This window comes from Orycteropus afer, unplaced genomic scaffold (genome assembly GCF_000298275.1).
Source record: "Orycteropus afer afer isolate SDZICR_OR568_19922 unplaced genomic scaffold, OryAfe1.0 scaffold00083, whole genome shotgun sequence".
NCBI classification, from domain to species: domain Eukaryota; kingdom Metazoa; phylum Chordata; class Mammalia; order Tubulidentata; family Orycteropodidae; genus Orycteropus; species Orycteropus afer.
Genome location: NW_006921670.1, coordinates 3,353,867 through 3,373,366, shown reverse-complemented (window position 1 = coordinate 3,373,366; position 19,500 = coordinate 3,353,867). Strand labels below are relative to the sequence as shown.

General features: G+C 57.4%; 1 protein-coding gene across 1 annotated transcript; it reads left to right on the top strand.

The window, feature by feature from the left end:
- Positions 1-754: 754 nt before the first annotated feature.
- On the top strand, positions 755-18,819 carry PDGFB (platelet derived growth factor subunit B). The gene is made up of 6 exons (XM_007941677.2): positions 755-817; positions 8,984-9,080; positions 11,303-11,392; positions 13,316-13,521; positions 14,950-15,094; positions 18,695-18,819. Exons 1-6 carry the CDS (start codon positions 755-757, stop codon positions 18,817-18,819), a joined length of 726 nt encoding a protein of 241 aa, XP_007939868.1.
- Positions 18,820-19,500: the final 681 nt, after the last annotated feature.

Here is a 19,500-nt window from a genome sequence, read left to right as displayed (position 1 = left end):
GACGCCCAGAGCGGCCGGCGGACAGACCGACGGACTCGCGCCGCGTCCACCTGTCGGCCCGACCCGGCTGAGCGCGCACGCTGCGCGCGCCGAGCAGCCGTGCCCGCTGCCCAGGCCCTGCGCCAGGGCGCACACGCTCCGGCCCCCCCATCTGGCCGGGGCAGGAGTTTGCACCTCTCCCTGCCCGGGTGTTCGGGCCGCCGCTGCAAAGCCAACTTTGGAAAAAGTTTTTTGGAGGAAGCTTGGGCTTTGAGGTGCCCAGCCTTGCGTTTTCTGATTTTGGGGACAATTCCAGAAAATGTTGCAACAAAGCTAAGCCGGAGGGCAGAGGAAAACGCCTTTAGCCGGCGAGTGAAGACGAACCATCGGCTGCCGCGTTCCTTTTCCTCTTGGAGGTTGGAGTCCTCTGGGCGCCCCCATACGGCTAGACGCCTCGGCTGGTTCGCGACGCAGCCCCCCGGCCGTGGATGCTCGCTCGGGCTCAGGATCCGCACAGGTAGCGGCTGCTGCGGACCCTGGTCCCGCGCCCAGGCCCTCCCCAGCCCCCCAACGACGGAGCCCAGGCCGGGGGCGGCGGCGCCCGGGGGCCATGCGGGTGAGCCGCGGCGGCGGCAGCAGCGGCCTGAGTTCCTGATCGGCGCGGACCCACGCCGAGCCCACCCTCCTCGCCAGCCCCCGCCCCCCGCCCTGGCCGCGGGGGCGGCGCGCTCGGTCCACGCGTCTGGGGCCCCGCGGGGCCGGGCCCGGAGTCGGCATGAATCGTTGCTGGGCGCTCTTGCTGTCTCTCTGCTGCTACCTGCGTCTGGTCAGCGCCGAGGTGAGTTGCGACGGTGGCTGGGGCCGGGAGGCTTCATTCATTACGCCACCCCCACCCTAACGCCCCCTCCTTTCCCTGCAGTGAACTTTGCACCGTTGCTGCCTGTGGGCCTGGCGCTGGGCACTGGGTGACCTCCGAGGGCTGGGACGAGAGGCCCGGGGAGTGCCAGTCTCTCAAGGGAGGGGACAGCGGTGGCTTTCTTTCCTAGGGGCTGTATCAGATGCTTAGCCTTTCAGCAGCCGGGGAGGGTGTGTTTAGCCCTGCCCCCACCCCTTAAGAACCCTAGAATAAACCCCCACCCGGCCGAGAGGGGGTGGGGTGGTGCCCAGGGCACAGAAGACAGTCACCCTGAACCAATTCGGCTTCTGCTTGGGTTTATGGGCTACCCAGGACCCGGCTTGCCCAAGAGGTGTTAGCTCGCCCACCACGCTGACCTTCGGCGTGGGTCCCACCCCAGCTCCCGCTCCCGGTTAGGGTGGGTGCCCTCGGGCGGCACAAGGCATGCCCAACACGGAGCGCGGTCCAAAAGCAGCTCACGCCCGGGCGAGGGGAGCTGAGGGAGACAGAGGGCGACATTTTGGGCGCTGGGGCAACTGGGGTAGGGGGAGGAGTGGGGCTTTGGAGGCAGCCAGCCCCTGGGGCGGTGTGTGCCTGAGGCCCTGCCCTACCTGCGCCCGCGCCCTGCCTGGGGGAAGCACCTATCTCCCCCGCAGCAGGGTGCGGAGCGCGCCGCCGGCAAAAGCCCAGATGCAGGGGAGGGGGGAGATGGCAACGTCTGCGGGAACTATCAGGTCGGCTCCGTCTCCCCAGCCCTCCCGGCCTCACGTAGCAGTGAGTTGGCAAGTCGATCCAGAATCCAGGTGGGAAAGGGGGCGGGGCAGGGAGCAGGCGCTGGGTGGAGGGAGGAGAGGGCAAGGCGAGGAGCGCGGTGCGCCTGGGACCCGTCCCGCCTTCACTCGGCCCCGGCCCGGAGCCCGCACCTCGCCGCCCCGGCGGAGGCTGGCCCCTCTTGACCTCCCGCGAGGCACAGGAAGGAGCCAGCGGCGGCCGCAAAGGGGTTAAGGCGGAGGGCTCAGAGGCCGCGGCCGGGCTCTGGGCCGCCGCCAGCGCGGGTTGTTTTGACCACGGAGGAGTCGTCGCCGTCTCCTTTTGTTCTCGGGGCTCCTCGAGGGCCGCCGACCGCCCGCCCCGGGACCCCGCCCTTCCGTGGCCGCCCCGTGCGTCCCGCACCCGGGAGGGAGGGCGCGAGTTCTGCCGGCCGGCCTTCAGGCTCCTCCCGCCGCCCCCTCCGCGCCTCGCCCGCCGCCCCCCGGGCCGCGGCCAGCTGTTGGGGAGGGGGGCCGGCCGGCTCCAGCTGCCGTCTCGCCTCGCCGCGGGCCTGGAGGCTGGGCCCGGTGCCAAGGCGTCCTGGGTACGGCGGCACCCCCGCCGCTGTTCTCCGCAGCCCACCTCGCCCGGCCCCCCGACTCGCTCACTCACCCCACGCATGCACACTCCTGGCCGGAGGCGATGCTGCGCTCGGGCGGGCGGCGGGAGCGTAGAGCGGCGGGCACGCACTACCGCGTTCGGGTCGCGCGCCCGCCGCCGCCACGCCCGTGCACACCCGGGGCATCGCGCGCGCACCGCACACAAACGCACGCATGGTCCCTGCACGCGCGGCCTGAGCACACGTGCGCGCACACCCACGCACGTACACTGGCATGCACTTCCAACGCCAGATGCTCGCCCTCGCGCAACAGGTGGGCCGCCGTGGGCCCTGGAACCTGGCGACCGCGTTCGCTTCCTGGGGCCCCTATGAGGGAAGGGAAAGGGGCACTCTTCCATCAGGTCCAGTGCCACCACCCACTTTTTTTTTTTTTCTGTCAGGGCAGATCCACACCCCTCAAACTTGTATGAATGCCTTTTTTCAGCCACCCCCATGTGGCTGAAAATGGGGCTCTGCAATGTCAGCTGTCTCTTCCTTCAAATAAGCCCTTTGCTCCTTAGATTTTGGGAGACCCTTCCCGCGAAAGAGGGTGGGGCAGCACCTGGTTCCCACGACCGTGGAATATTTCAAGGTGTTGCTGACTGCAGCACGCAGCAGGCGGGGGTGTTGGCAGGCCGCCCCTTACCATCTCCAGCTTCGCTCAGCAACCCTCCCCCTGTCCTGCAACTCCATGGGCAAGTGCACTTGGAGGAGAGGCGATGGCACCAAACCACCGCGTTTCTTCTGTTTCATCACAGCGCCCTGACCATATGCTCCGCAGGAACCCATGACGGATGGCTGTGGTGCTTTGCAGTTTACAGAGAGCGTTTTCCTGCTAAGCCTGAGCCAGCTCCAGGCCCTCTAGCTAGCGGGGAGGAGACCTAGGGAGAGCATACAAAGCCTAGGGCGTGAGTCAGAATCCACTGGCAACTAACAACAACATCAACATCAATATGGGGGCCAGCCCAGGAAGAAGCTCTTAGCTGCCAGTGCAGGGATCCTTGGGGAGGGCTTGCTGGTGGCAGTGGCTTTGCGGCTGCCATGTTGAGCCTTAGGGTTAGGCAGCTCAGACAGAGCTGGGCTGGAGGGTCTGTGAGGCCTTTAAATCAGCTGAGCTGGCTTCCGGCCCAGTGACTCCCAAGGTCATGTGATGCTTCTGGCCTCATCCCCTTCTTGGAGAAGGAGGAGGGGGCACTGGCACTCTTCCTTCCACCCACCCCAGGTCCCCCCACCCCCGGTTTGCTAATGGCCTTGGGTGGTGGGAGGACTTGCTGGAATCGCCCAGCCCCAGAGGTGTACAAGGTCAGAATCAAACTGAATTTGGAAGTTCTAGTGCAAGAGCTAGGAACTGTGTGTGTGTGTGTTCAAGTGTTTGATTCAGCAGGACCATTGAGGAGGTTTTACCGTGGACCTCGTTTCTGGTTTATTTACTTTCTTAATGGTTTATTATCTGGCTTCCCCTCTGGAGTATAAACGCCATTGGAGAGCTTTGTATTGGTCACAAGTGTCCCCCGTGTGCAGAACAGTGCCTGGTGGACAGTCATAAATATTTATGGAAGGAGCAGACACAGGAACAGCACTTGCTAGGCGCCTTATGAACGGAGCCTCTGTTAATTCTCGTCCCAAAGTGCAGCCGGCAAGGCCATCCAGCCCTGTGGGTGGCACCTGTCTTTCCAGGTCTCCTCACCTTGAGAGACCACCAGCATGTCTTTCTCCTCTCTCTTGGGACTTGGATGGGGCAGGGGGGAAGAAACAGAAGGAAAATGGGACTGCAAAGGCTCTGTGTGTCTCAAGTAAATCCTGTTCCCATTCGGGACCTCAGTTTCCCCACCTGAGAACAACCGAGAAGGTTGGATTAGCTGCAAGTTCCTCAAGAGCTGCAGAATCGGCAATGCACATTCCTGGCCCTTGCCCGAGAGCTGGGGTTGGGAAGCAGGCTGTGATTCTGATGGCTGCCAGCACTGTAAATTGCTGGGCTGGCCCGTCTTCCTGCTCCAGCAAGAGAGGCAGGGGCAGTGTGGGCCAGGCCAACATTAAGCAGGGAGGCTGGCAGGAGGGTCCCTGGGGCAATGGGGAAGAGGTGCTAGGTGGGAAAGGGTGGTTCACATGGCTTCTGTGGTCGGCCCAGCGTGGCTTCTTCAAAGGGATTGTCTTTGGCATCTGATCTAAATAAGGCCTGAGTTTCTCCGCCAGGCAGGCACTCAGAGGCCTTGTCGGCTTCCCCCTCTGCCAGCCCCTCTGCCAGCCGCGGACAACGCCCCTGGTTGCCTGGACCAAGCCTGTGTCTTCCTCGGTGGGTGTGCCAGGCCTGGTGTGGAGTGCCTATCTGTGTGTGCTCTGGGGCCCAGGTGAAGGGTGGGGTTCATGCTCCTTTGATCTGCCAGCCGGCTTGGGAGCAGGTAATTCACCTGGCCTCATGCGCGTGCCCTTCCTACCTTCTGCAGCTGGCGGGAGGGGCGGGCGAGGGAGGAGGCTGTTTGCTTTGGCTGCCACGGCTGGCTTTGCCCCAGCTGCCTCCTCACCACGCCCTCACCCTGCCAGGAACCCCAGGCCTGGGACCTGGGGCAGCTTCCTCCGAATGCCAGGTCTCCTTGCCAGTCTCCCAGGGGCAGGAGCAGGGCTATGGGGAGGAAGGGGAGCTACTCACCAAAGGAAAGTTCTAGAACCTGTGCCCAGGAAAACCAGGCTCTTGATCTGTCACCCTCCTAGGCCAAGAGGGGTCCCTAACCCCAAGCAGGTACCTGTGTAAGTCTCTTTCAGGGCATCACACCCTGGAGCTGGCCATAGGCCGACGTCCCCCACTCTCACCCACACCCAGCCCCGGAAGGGACTGGCCAGCCCACATGGCCCCCGGCAATGCCAGTGTGGAGCTAGAGTGCCATTTCCTGTGCCCTAGCACAGGCCATAACGCAAAGTCACTCTCTCACCATGGACGGGTGGCTCTCCACCCACACGTTGACATCCTCTAAAATGCCCCATTGCAGCTAGACATACGCCTCTCGGCTGTTGTCCTCAAAGGATCACACTGAAAGAATTCATGACAATGACAGTGACTACTCATTGTCTGCCATTGAGTTGATCCTGACTGTTAGGGACTCTGTAGGACAGAGTGGAACTGCTTCATAGCATTTCCTAGGCTTACTTACAGTCCTTACTGGAGCAGAGCCTGTCCGGTACTTAACCATTGCACCACCAGGGCCGTTGACAACTCATTAAGTTCTCATTATTTGCTGGCTGCTCTGCTAGGCACAGTCACCCCTCCCAGCCGCCCTGGGGTGGGGGCGGAGGTATTATTAGCCCTATTTAAGAGAGGAGGGAGGTGAGGTTTTGCATTGTTGAAAGACAAGCTCAAGGCCACAGGAAGCTCAGCTCCAAAGGCAGGACCACAATCCGCATCCCTCGGTAGCCACCACCTTTACACTTTCTCCACTATCGCGTTTCTCCACCACTGTTGCCCTTTGAGGTGGTGGTGGGCAGCGGGCCTGTGCATGGTAGGATATTTAGTAACATCTCTGGTCTCACCTACTAGTGGCCAGTAACACTCCCCTAGTTGAAGCAGCCAGTCTCCTGACACTACAGTGTCACCCTCGGTTGGGAACCTCTGCTTATAACAAGACTAACAGCTGCAGGGATAAAGAGCCAACGTGAACCACCGTCTGGTCCTGGAGGCCAGAGGGAGGAGAGGAGAGGAGAGTGGTGAACCCCCCAGGTGGGCCAGGTGAGGGGGGACATTCTGGGGTCTGAGTGTAGCCCAGCCCTGCCAGTGACTAGCCATGAGCTCTGTAGCCGTTGACTTAACGTTTCTAAGCCTGAGGTTCTGCACCGGGAAGACGGGGAAGAAAGTAGCGTTCAGCTCCTGGGATTGGTGATTTGTAGAGTGTGGAGCTAGCCTAGCTTGCATTCAGTGCTTGATCCAGGCTTGTTGTTGTTGTTGTTATTTGCCGTTGAGTCGCCCCCGACTCATAGCGACCCCTCCTTGGGTTTCCGAGGCAGTATCACTACGGAAGTAGGATTGCCCAACCTTCCTTCCGAGGAGGAATCCAGGCTTAGTTGTGGCATTATTTTCCAATCCAGGCTGGTGGTGAGTGTGGGCCTCCAGTGGTCACCTTACCCAAAGAACATGAAGCAGTGGCCTCCCAGCTTCAAATAAACTGGACTCTTCAGGAGGCTGTTTGCTTGTGAGGTGCAGAGAGAGTATCCCTGGTGGCCTTTCTGGGGGAGGAGGCAGGAGAATCATACCTGAGAGAATACCATGGAGAAGGGATGCTTCCTTCATGCATTTGGCCGGTATTTATTGAGCACCTACTATGTGCTTCTCCCAGCTTCTCAGTCTCTATCCTGAGCTCTTTCCCACTCAGCCTTGGAGGGTCTGAATCTGTTTCCATAAGACGTCATCTAGACCTGGGCCTGGGGCATCCGCTTGGGTACTTTGGGGGTCTACTACATTGCCACAGTGGCAGCTACAGGGCACCTCTTCAGTGGGGCCCACAAGAGTGTGGCATGAGCGCCAAGCGTCCATTTGTACTCAGCCTCTGGGCCCTTCCCTTTGGGGAACTGCCAGAATCATTACTTCATACAAACTGGCCGCTCCTTCTGTGCTGAGCCAGGGAGGCCTGGCAGGCACCCTTCTCCTTATCAGTCCTCGATGCCTCTTCTGCTGCCTCCAGGCAGAATTAGAATCCAATCAAATGTTCTTCAACTCCTGCCATTCACAGGTGAGAGCCAGGCCCAGAGAGGGCAAGGGAACAGCCTAGGTCACACAGCAGCCAGTAGCCACGCATGCAGTAGAATCCAGCTCTCTCGAGTCCTACGTTTGACAAAGCTCTTGGGGAGTGGCTCTCCTTGGTCTTCACTTGAGACCAGCTGCCAGCCTTCTTCTTTGTGGCTCGTGAACCGTGTGCATACTGAGAGGTCACCAGAAGTGTGTCTCTTCCCCAGGGTTGGAAGTGAACATGCTTGTAGATAGGGGTGGCAGCTAAGCCGAGGCCCCCTCCTCCCTGGCTGACACCTCCTAGCTATGCCACAAAGACAGGGAAGGACCCTTGACTCTGAGCCAAACCACTGCTGGGCCCCCAATCCAGCCTTTCCTCCCTCAAACCACCCACCAGTCCTGAGACACCGTGTTGACTGAGGGGTCTCAAAGAACCAGCTTTAAAAGTGGAGTCCTGGGGCAGTGCAAATGGTTAATGTGCTTGGCTGCTAGCCAACAGGTTGACGGTTCAAGTCCATCAGAGGTGCCTTGGAGTAAAGGCTTGGTGATCTCCTTCAGCAAAAATCAGCTGTTGGAGCCCGTATGGGGCACAGTTTTGTGACATACGTGGGGTCAGCGTGAGTCAGAACTGACTTGATGGCAACTGGGTAGTCAAAGGGAGACTGAGGCACCGAGTGGTTTAACCCAAGGTTTGACAGCGAGGAAGTCAAGTCCGCTGATGCACTGTCTGGGGCTCTTTTTTTTTACTGTGTATCCTAAGTGTGTGCACGTGTATGTGTGCACATGTGTCTCTGTGTATGTGCATGTATGGGTCTCAGCCTGGGGACATGCAGCCGCACCTGACCCAGTTTCTTGGGCCCCTCGGTGCTGGCTGTCAGATTGCCGCATCTCAGCCTCTCACTTGCCCCTCCCCCTCCCCCGAGGCCTCTGACATCAGCTGTGGGGGATGTGACAGTGACCTTCCCATCAGGCCGCTCTCCCTTCACTGTGGGGCCTGTGGTTTCCCTGGAGGAAGCCCGACTCCGAGTGGGGCCTGTTAAAACTCTTACCGAGTTTCAAGTGTTTCTGGAAACAGGCCAGAGGGGCTCTAAAAATAGGGTTTGGCTGGGCATGGGTACGGGTAAGCTTTCAGATTGCCATCCGTGTCTGAGGATTCCCTTCTCTCCTCGTTCATGCGAGAGACTAAGTGGATCTCACTCGTGTGGCTTCCGGAGACCATCTGACTTTGCAAGTGTTTATTAAACACCTACTGTATGCTTGGGGAGCTCTGGTGGCATAGTGCCTAAGGCATTTGACTGCTAACCAGAAGGCTGGCGGTTCAAACCCACCAGCCACTCCTCGGAAGGAAGATGGGGCAATCTACTTCCGTAGTGATACTGCCTTGGAAACCCAAGGAGGGGTCGCTATGAGTCGGGTCCGACTCGACGGCACATAACAACAATAACAACAGCAACTGTACACTTGAGGCTGAGAGTACAGAGCCTGTAGTCAGAAGGACTTGGGTCGGGTGGGAAGACCACATCTGCAGATAATCGCAGTGGGACCTGGGCATATAACATTACCTCTTTTTCAGCCTGTTTTCTCATCTGTAAAACGGGGATGATAAGATCTCCCTTGATCAATGTTGGGTGTTACTAGCTGTCAGGAGTCCCGGGGAGAAGCAGAGAGAAAGCAGACTGTTGTCACCTCCTGGGAACCTGTAGTGTGACAGGGACACAGATGTGCAAAATCAGGCCTAACTTACAGCCAGCCAGGGTTCTTCTGCTTGGAGGTGCGGTGCAGCATTTGTGCTGGGGCCTAACAGCTGTCCTTGTGCTCCCGGTTGTCAGGCCACCATCTTGACCCCTGTCTTCATCCTGGCTGTCCATTTGTCCATGGCCTAGGGGCCTGTGGACAGAAGATTGGGAGTGTGTGGAGGTGGATGGGGGAAGACGACCATGGCTGGGGAGCCCTACTTTCGGCTCACTCGGCCCCCTGTGTCCACCTGCAGGGGGACCCCATTCCCGAGGAACTCTACGAGATGCTGAGTGACCACTCGATCCGCTCCTTTGATGACCTCCAGCGTCTGCTGCACGGAGACTCTGGAGGTAAACTGACTCCCATTTAGGGCTCTGGCCCTCCGCAAGCCGGTGGGGGCTGGGAAGGGCAGGGCAGGGAGCATTCCCTCTTCCTTGAGTCCAAGGCCCCTGCAGCCCACGAAGGCCAGGCCACGCCTACCCAAAGCAGGGCCGAGTAGGCGGACAGGTTGGTCCCTGGGGCGTGGGGCATGGTAGGAGAAGCACCCACATGTGGCCCTGGCTGGGTGCACAGGGTGGAGTGGGGGAGGAGGACGGGTAGGGAGAAGGTCCCCAGGCTTCTGCCAAGTCTGCATCTAGGTGTGGACCTAGCTGGGAAGGGTGGAGCTTGAGAAGCCCTCTCCCTGCCCTCCTGGCTGAGGGGCCTGCCTCTGAGGTCTCTTGGGGACACCTGGCCTGGACCATCAGGCAGCCCTGCCCATGCCCGCGAGTGCACTCGCCCGTGGGCACGTGCTCGGTGGCACACATGTGGCAGGGCTGGTGGGCCGGGTTGGGAATGTATTTATAAACATTGTCTTCAGAGCAAATTCCATTCTATTCTAACCTCTGCCTGTTCCCTGGAGCCCTGGTCAGCACCCCCCTGCACCCCTTCCCTCTGGGGTTTTGTCTCTTTGTCACTTTGTAATCCTTGCCCAGACGCTATCTACGGGGGACAGCATTTCCTGCCTTTGTTTTCCTCCCCGTTGGGCCCCTGGCTCCCTCTCAAAAGCATTCCCGGGCCCTTTCAAACCCCCCTGTGCTGGGGGGTCGTGAGGCTAGAGGGAGGGGGCCCTAGCTGGGCCCACCTATTGTTCACCAGGCCCCCCACCCGACGTCTCCCACACCCCCACCCCATGCCCGGCTGGCCAGCCCTGGCCACACAATGGGGCAACTTCCAAATTTAGCTTTTCTGCTGTTTCTTTCCAAGACCTTGGCCCCCACCCTCAAGCAGCCCCTCCACACCCCGGGTGGGGGTCAGGATCTGCTGATGAGGTTTTTTAATAGCAGGTCTGTTTCGAGGCAACCGTGTGCCTATTTTTTCCTAATCGGCTTAACCTTTCCACAAGGCACGTCTTTTCCTCATCTTCTCTGACTAGGGACATTCCAGACATGGAAGAGAGAAGGAAGGGAGTCAGAGGGATGGATAGACAGGCTGACGTGGGAGCAGCTAGGCTAGCCGGAAGCACACCAATCACTAGGCTTCCAGCAGGACGGTCCCCTCCAAACAGGATCCCTTGAGATGCTGGATGGGCCGGCTGTAGTGAGCCTTTGGCTTTGCACTGGGGAGGGTCACAGGGGTCTTGTCCCCCGGACACCCCTTCATTTATTTGCTGGCTCTGCATCCACCAGAGAGGTCTGCTTGTGAAGTCAATATCAAGTTCAAAGTCTTCCCTCCCAACTTCACCTCCCAGCAGCTAGCTTAGGGCTGACCTCTCTAGGGGGAGTCTGGGTCTCCAAGGAGGGCTGGTGGCACTGGCCCAGCTGCAGAGCCACCTGGGCCTGAGAAGGGAGCTGTCGTTTGTGATCTTAGGATAAATGGACGGCTTCGGGGCAGGCATGGGGCAAAGGTTAGAGAACGGGAGAGAGTCAGAAACAGACGCAATGACAGGCAGGGAGACGGAGACCAAGACCGAGAGGAGAACGGGCCTGTGGCTCCCCCAGAGCACAATGTTCCCCATCCCTCTCCTCTGCCTTCAGCCCTCACCCCCGCAGCAGCCGGCCCCCTCCCACTCTTTCTCCCTCCCAGCAGGGCCATTGTCCGCTCCAGAGGGGCTGTGGCCAGGGCAGGCTGGTCCCCCCTGGGGATTCTGGGAATTTCTCCTTTCAGCACTTCCTATGGGAAAGCTGCGTGGAGGGGCATGGAGCCTGGCCTTGAGCTTGCTGGGCCGTGCCCCACCCTGCAGGCTGAGGAGGGCTCCTGACAGTAGGAAAGGGGAAGCCTTATTTTTAACTCCATTGACATGGATTCTGGCCAAAAAACGAGGCTGAAGAGCCCAGAGAGGGGCTGGGGGTGCAGTCAGGACCCTACTGTCCCTGAGCCCTGTGGCTGCCGTGGGGTTGCCTGGAGCCCTCTCCTCACGGCCAGGCCCTAGGGGTGGGGTGGCTAGGCGGGTAGGCTATTTCCTGGAGTCGGGTACCAGTGGGGAGCTCGAGTTGCCATCTCCTGCCTGTTGGCACCCCATTCCCACAGCCACACCAGCCAGCAGTTGCCTACAGTGAATCTGAGCATGCTTTTTTTTTTTTTTTTTTTACAGATGAAGACGGGGCCGAATTGGACCTGAATTTGACCCGTTCCCATCCTGGAGTCGAGCTGGAGAATTTATCCCGTGGTAGAAGGAGCCTGGGTAGGACCGAGAGTAGGAATGATGGCCCCTCCCAAGATGGGAGCCAGGGAGGGGGAACTGGGGTATACAGGGTACACGGGGGTATACAGTTCTACCAGTGCTGGCTCAGGGGGTCATCTGAAAACTGCCCTTCCCCCCACACTAAGGAATGAGTTGAACTCGGGGAAGAGAATCTTCCTTACCCCACATTGAGGAGATGAGTCATCATACTCCACCCCAACACACTGTTTTCTAAATATGGTGCTTTTTAACCCATTTGTTCCTTAGCCCAACCCTGTAGGTAGATGTTATTAACCTCATTTGACAGAGTTGGTAACTAAGGCCCAGAGAGGCTAAGAGCTAGCCCAGGGTCACACAGCTAGGAAGTGGTGGGGCTGGGATCCCAACTTGCTCTTCTCAACTGAACCCAGTACTCTCCCTGGCAGGCTCTGTGGCTCTGCTGGTGGCTAAGGGCTTTGACCTGGGACAAAGACATAGGACCCACTTGTAGAGTGGGAGGGGAAAGGTGCCTCAGGGAGGCCTTCCCAGAACAGGCGGGTGCCCACCCCAAGTCCCTCCTGCTCTTTGCATAGTAAAAAACAAAACAAAACAAAACAAACTCACTGACTCACAGCGATCCCTCCTTGGGTTTCTGAGGAGGTATCTCTGTAGAAGTAGATTGCCCAATCTTCCTACCCTGGTGGATTTGAACCACCAGCCTTCTGGTTAGCAGTCAAATGCCTTAGGCATTATGCCACCAGAGCTCCCTCTTTGCATAGTACAATCCCCAAAAGAGTGCACACAGAGTGGTGGGGGAAACCACTGGGTCAGACCAGGGTGACTGAGCCCCCGCCCTTGCTCTATGAGTGTGGATAGCTGATTTAGTGTCCAGACCCTCAGAATCTCCCTGTGTGAAAGACGACAGCCACTCCTACGTTGACTGAGTGCCTGCGTCGGCCAGGCTTGGCGTGTATTACCCCTTTGATGCCCAGGCAGCTGCATGAGGTGCAGGGGTTGTTGCCATCCAGTTGCATAGATGAGGACCTAAGGCTTTGAACCGAGCAACAATGTGAACATTATCAGAGTGTGTAAGCTGGTGTGGGAGTTACCAGGTAATACACCAGGAAGGGCCATGTGGAGGGCGAACCCATGCATACCTGACACCACAGAATAAAATGACTGTGGGCCACAGGAAGGAAATGAAACTTTTTTTGTCTTTTAATTTTTCATTATTGTGATGAAAACGTTTATAACAAAACATAAGCCATCTCAACAATTTCTGCACACACGATTCCGTGACACTGGATACTTCCTTCAAGTTATGCACATCTCGCCATCCTTTTCCAAATCATTGCAGCACCGTTACCATCAACTGAGTGCCCCCTAAGCAATAACTTCTCCTTTCTCCCTCCCTTCCACCCCTGGCAACCACTGATAAACTTATTAGGAGCTCTGGTAGCGTAGTGCCTAAGGCACTTGACTGCTAACCAGAAGGCTGGCGCTTCAAACCCACCAGCCACTCCTCGGAAGGAAGGTTGGGCAATCGACTTCCATAGTGACACTGCCTTGGCAACCCAAGGAGGGGTCGCTATGAGTTGGGGCAGACTCGATGGCAAATAACAACAACAACAACATACATTTGTTTATTTCATATAAATGAGATTATATAGTGTTTGTTCCTTTGAGACTGACACTACACTCAGTGTGATGAGGGAATGGACGTTTTACATTCTGAGTGATCTCACTTGACATCTTCATCCCCACTTTGCTGATGGGGAAACTGAGGTTTGGAACATCTCAGCAGCCTGCCCCTGTCCCAGACTAAAAGACAGGACTCGAAACCTCAGCAGACTGGCCTCCTAACCGCCAGGCCAGGGTCTGCCATCTTGCTGCCAGCTGGGGCTCTCGGCAGGCCTGCCCTTCTGACGTGCCCTCTTCCTGCAGGCGCCCTGCCCGTCGCCGAGCCAGCTATGATCGCCGAGTGCAAGACGCGCACCGAGGTGTTTGAGATCTCCCGGCGCCTCATCGACCGCACCAATGCCAACTTCCTGGTGTGGCCGCCCTGCGTGGAGGTGCAGCGCTGTTCCGGCTGCTGCAACAACCGCAAAGTGCAGTGTCGCCCCACCCAGGTGCAGCTGCGGCACGTCCAGGTATGCAGGCCCCGTGGCCCCAGGCTGGGTCCGGCTGTGGACGGGGGTGCACTCCAGGCTGGCAGCTCTGACCAGGCTTCCGTCGCAGTCGGAGGGCACTAAAGACCTTCCTGGTGTGCTCCTAGGCTCTGTTCAGACAGGGAAGCTCACCTGGGCAGGTGTGCTGAGGCCAATCGTGAGTCCTCTCAGGCTGTCCAGGCCGCCGTGACCAAAAGCCACAGACATGTTCTCCAGGCAGGGATGGGTGTGGGAGTGGACAGAGGCTACGTCCTCTGTTACACGGTATGAAACCTCAGTAGCCCTTAAAGAGACGTGTCTGCAGGCATTTCTTTGGGACTCAGAATGTTCAGATGCCTGCTTAGCCCCGCCCCCCAAGCCACACCCCCCGAAGCCCTCCTCCATTTCTCTCTCTACTTCTGACCTGGTCCACAGTTGGGTGCCTGTGTGTGTCTCACACCCCCTCCCACCCTTGATAGGCTGTGTCTTTACCCAGGAGGGTCCAGAGAGACTCCCCAGGCAACAGACACACCAGAGGGGGAGGCTCCCTTCCAATGGTCAGGATGCTGCGGCCTCGTCTTTTCCAGGAGTGATGGGTTTACACTCTGACTAAAGGGGAATGTTAGGGTCCAGGTGATCTTGGGGGCACCCTCGTCTGCTGGGCAGGGCAGGGCCACAGAAGCCTTGGGTCTTCTGCTACATGCAGAAGGGGCTCTGCACTCATCAGGCCAGCCTCGCCCGCACGCCGACTCAGGACAAGCACAAGCTGCCGGGTGGTTGGCACGGCTCCCAGGGCCCAGTGCCGGCCGGCGAGCCCAGCCCTTGCTGAACGCTCTGCTGCTTACCCCTCCCTAGTCAGCTCCAGGTCTCTGCTTCTGGCCACCTTCCCCATGTCAGCCCTCCACGCCTGGCCTGGCCTGGGCCCCATACCTGTGGTTACAAGGTCACTCTGCCCCACCCCAGCTGTCATGGTATCTCCTGCCCACAATGCTCCCAGCTCCATGGACGGCCACCTGACAACTGACCTCATCCTTCCCGCCTTCCCCTAGATAAAGCCTGCCCCCACTTCCTTCCAGACAGCCACCTCCCACCCCTGCCACAGCCCCTGACCTTGGCTGGCGCTCCGGGAATGAGGACACCCCAGGCCCCACACTCAACGGGAAATGCCTTCCTCCCTCTCCCGGGGGCACCAAGGGGGCCAAGCAGGAGGCCGGTTGAGCGGGCTGTTTTGATGGAAAAGCTGAGAGAAGGGCAGAGGGTAAAGTCCTGCCATTGTTTGGACCAGAGGGTTCACCCTGCAGGCTGTTCTCAGGCTTTCGAGGAAAGGTTGCTTGGGGGGGGCGGGGGAGCAGGGCTGAAAGGGCAGGTGGGCGGCCCTCTCGTGGCCCCGTGTGTCCTCTACAGAGCTGCTTTGGTGGTTCCGTCCTGCAGGTGAGAAAGATTGAGATCGTGAGGAAGGTGCCGACTTTTAAGAAGGCCACAGTGACCCTGGAGGACCACCTGGCGTGCAAATGTGAGACGGTGGCAGCAGCCAGGCCCGTGACCCGGAGCCCAGGGAGTCCCCAGGAGCAGCGAGGTAACCGCCTTCCCCCGGCCTGCCTCTGACTTGCTCAGCCTGAGCTCCCTTGGCCTGCTGCAGTCCTCAGGGGCCTCTTTGAGGCTCTCCATCTCAGAGACCAATCTCAAAGGCCACACGTGTGAGGTGTGCCTCCCTTGTGCCTTCCAGCCAGGCTGACCACCTTGAGTGGCTGAACAAGCGTCCACCTCGGGGCCTTTGCACATGCCCTTCCCTCTGAGCCCACCTCTCCCAGCTCTTCACAACCTGGTTGCTTTTCAGAAGTTGGCATCTTCCTAAGGGTCTGCCCTGACCATGCTGTCCACAGAAGCAGCCCCCATCCCAGTCTTCCTCTATGTTTTCTATTGTCGAGTGAGTGAGTGTAGTGGCGAGAGGAACCAGGGCCTGGGCAAAAGAGAACCAGCTGCACATTATCTTCAGAAACTGGAAAACTTGTCCTGGGGCTGAGCGATCACACTACAGTAAAACCTAAGAAAGCCAGCACCTGTGTTAGGAGGAAACCTGTCAGAGCAGGAGAACTCAACTGCCATATTTCCACTAAAATGAATGATCGAAAAGGGGTGAGACTGCACCCTGTCAAAGGCGGAAAATTAGCAGGGCAGTCCCATTGAGTTCCACCTCTCACAGGTTTCACTGTAATTCCTGTTGTCTGGAGGGGAGAATTAGGACCAGTGGGAAAAAGCCACCGGGGAGAGATTTTAGCATCATAAGGAAATGCTGGTGAGCGGTCAGGGTTCAAGATGGAATTGGCTGCTTTGGGAAGTAGTGAGCTCCCTGTCATAGGAGGTGTGCAAGTCAAGACTGGGCAACCGTGCAGCAGGGATGTGACAGGTGGGACTCTAAAGGCAGTTCCACTCTTGTCCTTAGATTTCATGAATCCAGTCTCAGGGGCGGGAGCTCTGGTAGCATAGTGGCTAAGACACTTGCCTGCTAACCAGACGGCTGGCGGTTCAAACCCACCAGCCACTCCTCAGAAGGAAGGTTGGGCAATCCTACTTCCGTAGTGATACTGCCTCGGAAACCCAAGAAGGGGTCGCTATGAGTCGGGTTTGACTCGACGGCACATAACAACAACAACAAAAGTCTCAGGGGCAGGGTGGGACTTAAAGAGGAGAGGAGAGGCCTAAAAAATGGTCTTGTCCAACTGCCTCTCCTCGTTTCAGAGAGGCCCAGAGAAGCTGTGGTCTCTCTCACCCAGGGTCACACAGGAATCCCAGGTAGAGTGCAGGGGGCTGAAATCCAGATATCCTACAGTTTGGTTTCTTAACTCTTGACAGCTTCCCATCTGCCTTGTCATTTTTTTTTAAAAAAAAATAATTTTTAAGTTTTAGAACTAGAATGGACCAAAGAGAGGGCCTTGCAACTCGGCCTTTCAGTATTACTAATAGGACTGCTACGGCACAGAGAGGTTAGTTAAGTGACTTAATGGAGGTTGCACAGTGACAAAGCCTGGCCTGGAACCTAGGTCTTGTATCCATCGTGCTACCTTCTCTCTTAAATGTTTGCAGGAAGGATCAAAAGAAAATCATTAAATGAGAAGAACATCATCACACGGTGATAGTTTTTGTCTTCAGGAACTTTGTGTTGCCAGGAGACGGGACAGTCTTTTCCATTCTGTGTCCCTATTAACAAGCCCCCTGAAGGCAGGGCCATTTCTGAGCCACTTTGTCCCTTTCTCAGGCCCTGGATGCTCTGGGAAGGCTGAGAATTTGACACTTTGCAGTGAGTGTGTTATAAATCATTCACAGAGTGTTAACAGGGAGAATGATTTCCTACTGAGGAGACGTTCTTTTTCTCTTTTTGTCGGAAACAGGGTATCTTGCATGCATTTGGCTCCTGCACTTTTTCTTTGTTTTTCACTTTTATTTTGGTGAAAACATACACAACAAGACATTTGCCAACATACCAACATCCACATTTGCAGCTCAGGGACATTGATGGCTCATGCAGTTTTCCAAACGGTTGCTTGGGAGGCAAGTTAGACTGATTTCGTCTTTAGATAACGTGAAGGTTCCTCTCCTGCTGTCTCAGCGTTTTGGCCCAGTGTGATGGGACTTCTGGCAGCCATCAGGGGCCCCATGAAGGCTCAGTGTGGCCCATGTGATGTGGTCAGGGTCAGACAGCCTGGGCTTAAATCTCTCCTCTGTCATTCATGACTGTCACTCATGGGCTGTGTGACCTTGAGCTTGCTTGGGCTTTGCCCAGCCCAGTGTCCAGCTGGTGGCCTGGACTCCAAAGTGGAAATTCCCTGGGTCCTTCCACAGTGCTCCCAGGTGTCCTCCCTATGAGGGGCATCTGAGACCCACTGGAGCCCCCGAACTGTAGAGCACAGGCCCATTTGCAGAGACGAGATAACTGTGTCAAGGGAAGTCATACCTGAGAGCTGGCAGGTCAGGTAGCAGCCCCAGAGGGCCCGGTGGGCTGGGGAGAGCTCAGAGGCCTCCTAGAGGGAGGCTGGGAGGGCTGGACAGGGCAGCTGCACCGCCAAGGTGTCTGCCCTGAAGCCCAGAAGGGAGAAGAACCTGAGTGCTAACCTCGGCTGAGGCTCACTGGCCCCCTTCATCTGCACCAGAGCGGTTCAAAGTATAGACTGTAGAGGCAGATCCTTGGGTTCAAATCCTAGTCTCCTTGCCTCAGTTTCCTTATCTGTAAAATGTAGACGATAGCACCTGCTGTGAGGATAGATGAGCTTAGAACAGCATCAGGGGTGTGGGAAGTGCTATCTAAGGGTCTGTGAATATTTTCACATAGTATCTCTAGACCCTAGGAGGCCAAACTGCTCTTTCTGTGTTAAAGATGTGGAAACTGAGACACAGAGAGTTTAAGTGACTTGCCCTAAAGCACACGGCCAGTGAGTGGGAGGGCCAAGACTTGAACCCAGGCAGTCTGGTCCACAGCCCACTCTCGGGCTCAACCCACCATACCACCTCTTGGGGTGGCGAGGGACAGGTGGATGACTGGCACCGTATCATACATTTTATTGGTTGCTGTCAGTTCCACTGAGTTGATTTCAATTCACGACTCCACATGACAGTAGAACTGCCCCATAAGGTTTTCTTGGCCATAATCTTTATGTGGAAGCACATTGCCAGGTCCTCCTCCTGTGGAGCTGCTGGGTGGGTTCAAACCAGCAACCTTTTGTTTAGCAGCCAAGCACTTAATTGTTGGGCCACTATGGCTCCCTTTTCAATTGGTTAAACAAGTCTACCCAGATTCAGGAGGTGGGGAAATAAACTCCACCTCTCAGATGGGTGATAACAAAAGAGCTTAAGGCCACATTTAATCTGTCACAATGTTCTGTGCCTGATACAGTGCAAATGACTTTGCAGACATCTTGTCATTTACTTCTCCCTGTCCTGTTACCCCCATTGCATGGATGAGAAAACTAGGACACAGAGAGGGTCAGTGATTGTCCTTAAGACACACAGCTGGTGAATGGTAGAGCCGGGATTTAAGCCCAGAAAGTCTGTCCCCAGGGCCCCTTCCTGCCGTTTCCCTCAGCCCCGGGGGGATCTGTGGTGGTCTGTGGCAGGCTGTGGTCAGGAGGGCTGGACCGCCCAGTGGTTGTCCACGTGCTGATAAGACATTTCTCTTGTGCAGCCAGGACGCCTCAAACTCGAGTGACCATCCGGACGGTGCGAGTCCGCCGGCCCCCCAAGGGGAAGCACCGGAAATTCAAGCACACGCATGACAAGAAGGCGCTGAAGGAGGCCCTTGGAGCCTAGGGCCATCTGCGGGAGAGTGCGGGCAGGTGAGAGCCAGGAGGCAGACAGAGGCCTAGACCCTGTGTTCCCTTCTCCGCGGCCTATGGCTTGGGCTGCGGGTGGGGGCAGGGCAGAGGCATATTCCATATCATAGTCCGGGCTCTAAGCCTTGTCCTCTCTGCCCTGTCATCAGCTGAGGCCTTCCATGAGACCACTGTGCTAGGGAGTTTGGAATCCTCAGGCCTGCTGCATCCCAACATGTTCTAGTAGAATGGGAGATCCAAACCAAGAGTCTTCTAGCCTACCTCAGTACTTACAACTCCGAGTAGTGCTGGAAACCAGGACAGCTGGTCAACCCCAGCTCCTTGCCCCTGCCTTGCGGGACATAGCAGAGGGGGTAGCCCTACCCTTCTGCCCCCTCTATCTCTGACCTTTGTGTCCCTCTGCTTGGCCTACAGGGTTATTTAATATGGAATTTGCTGTATCGCCCCCATGGGGTCCTTGGAGTGATAATATTGTTCCCCTCGTCCGTCTGTCTCGATGCCTGATTCGGACGGCCAATGGTGCTTCCCCTTCCCCTCCACGCATCTGTCCACCTTCTGCCAGTGAATCTCCCCGCAGCGGCCTCTGGTCTCTTGCCCAGCAGCTCAAGGAGGACACGGAATGAGCTGAACTCCCCCCTCTGCTCTTGAAGATCTGGGA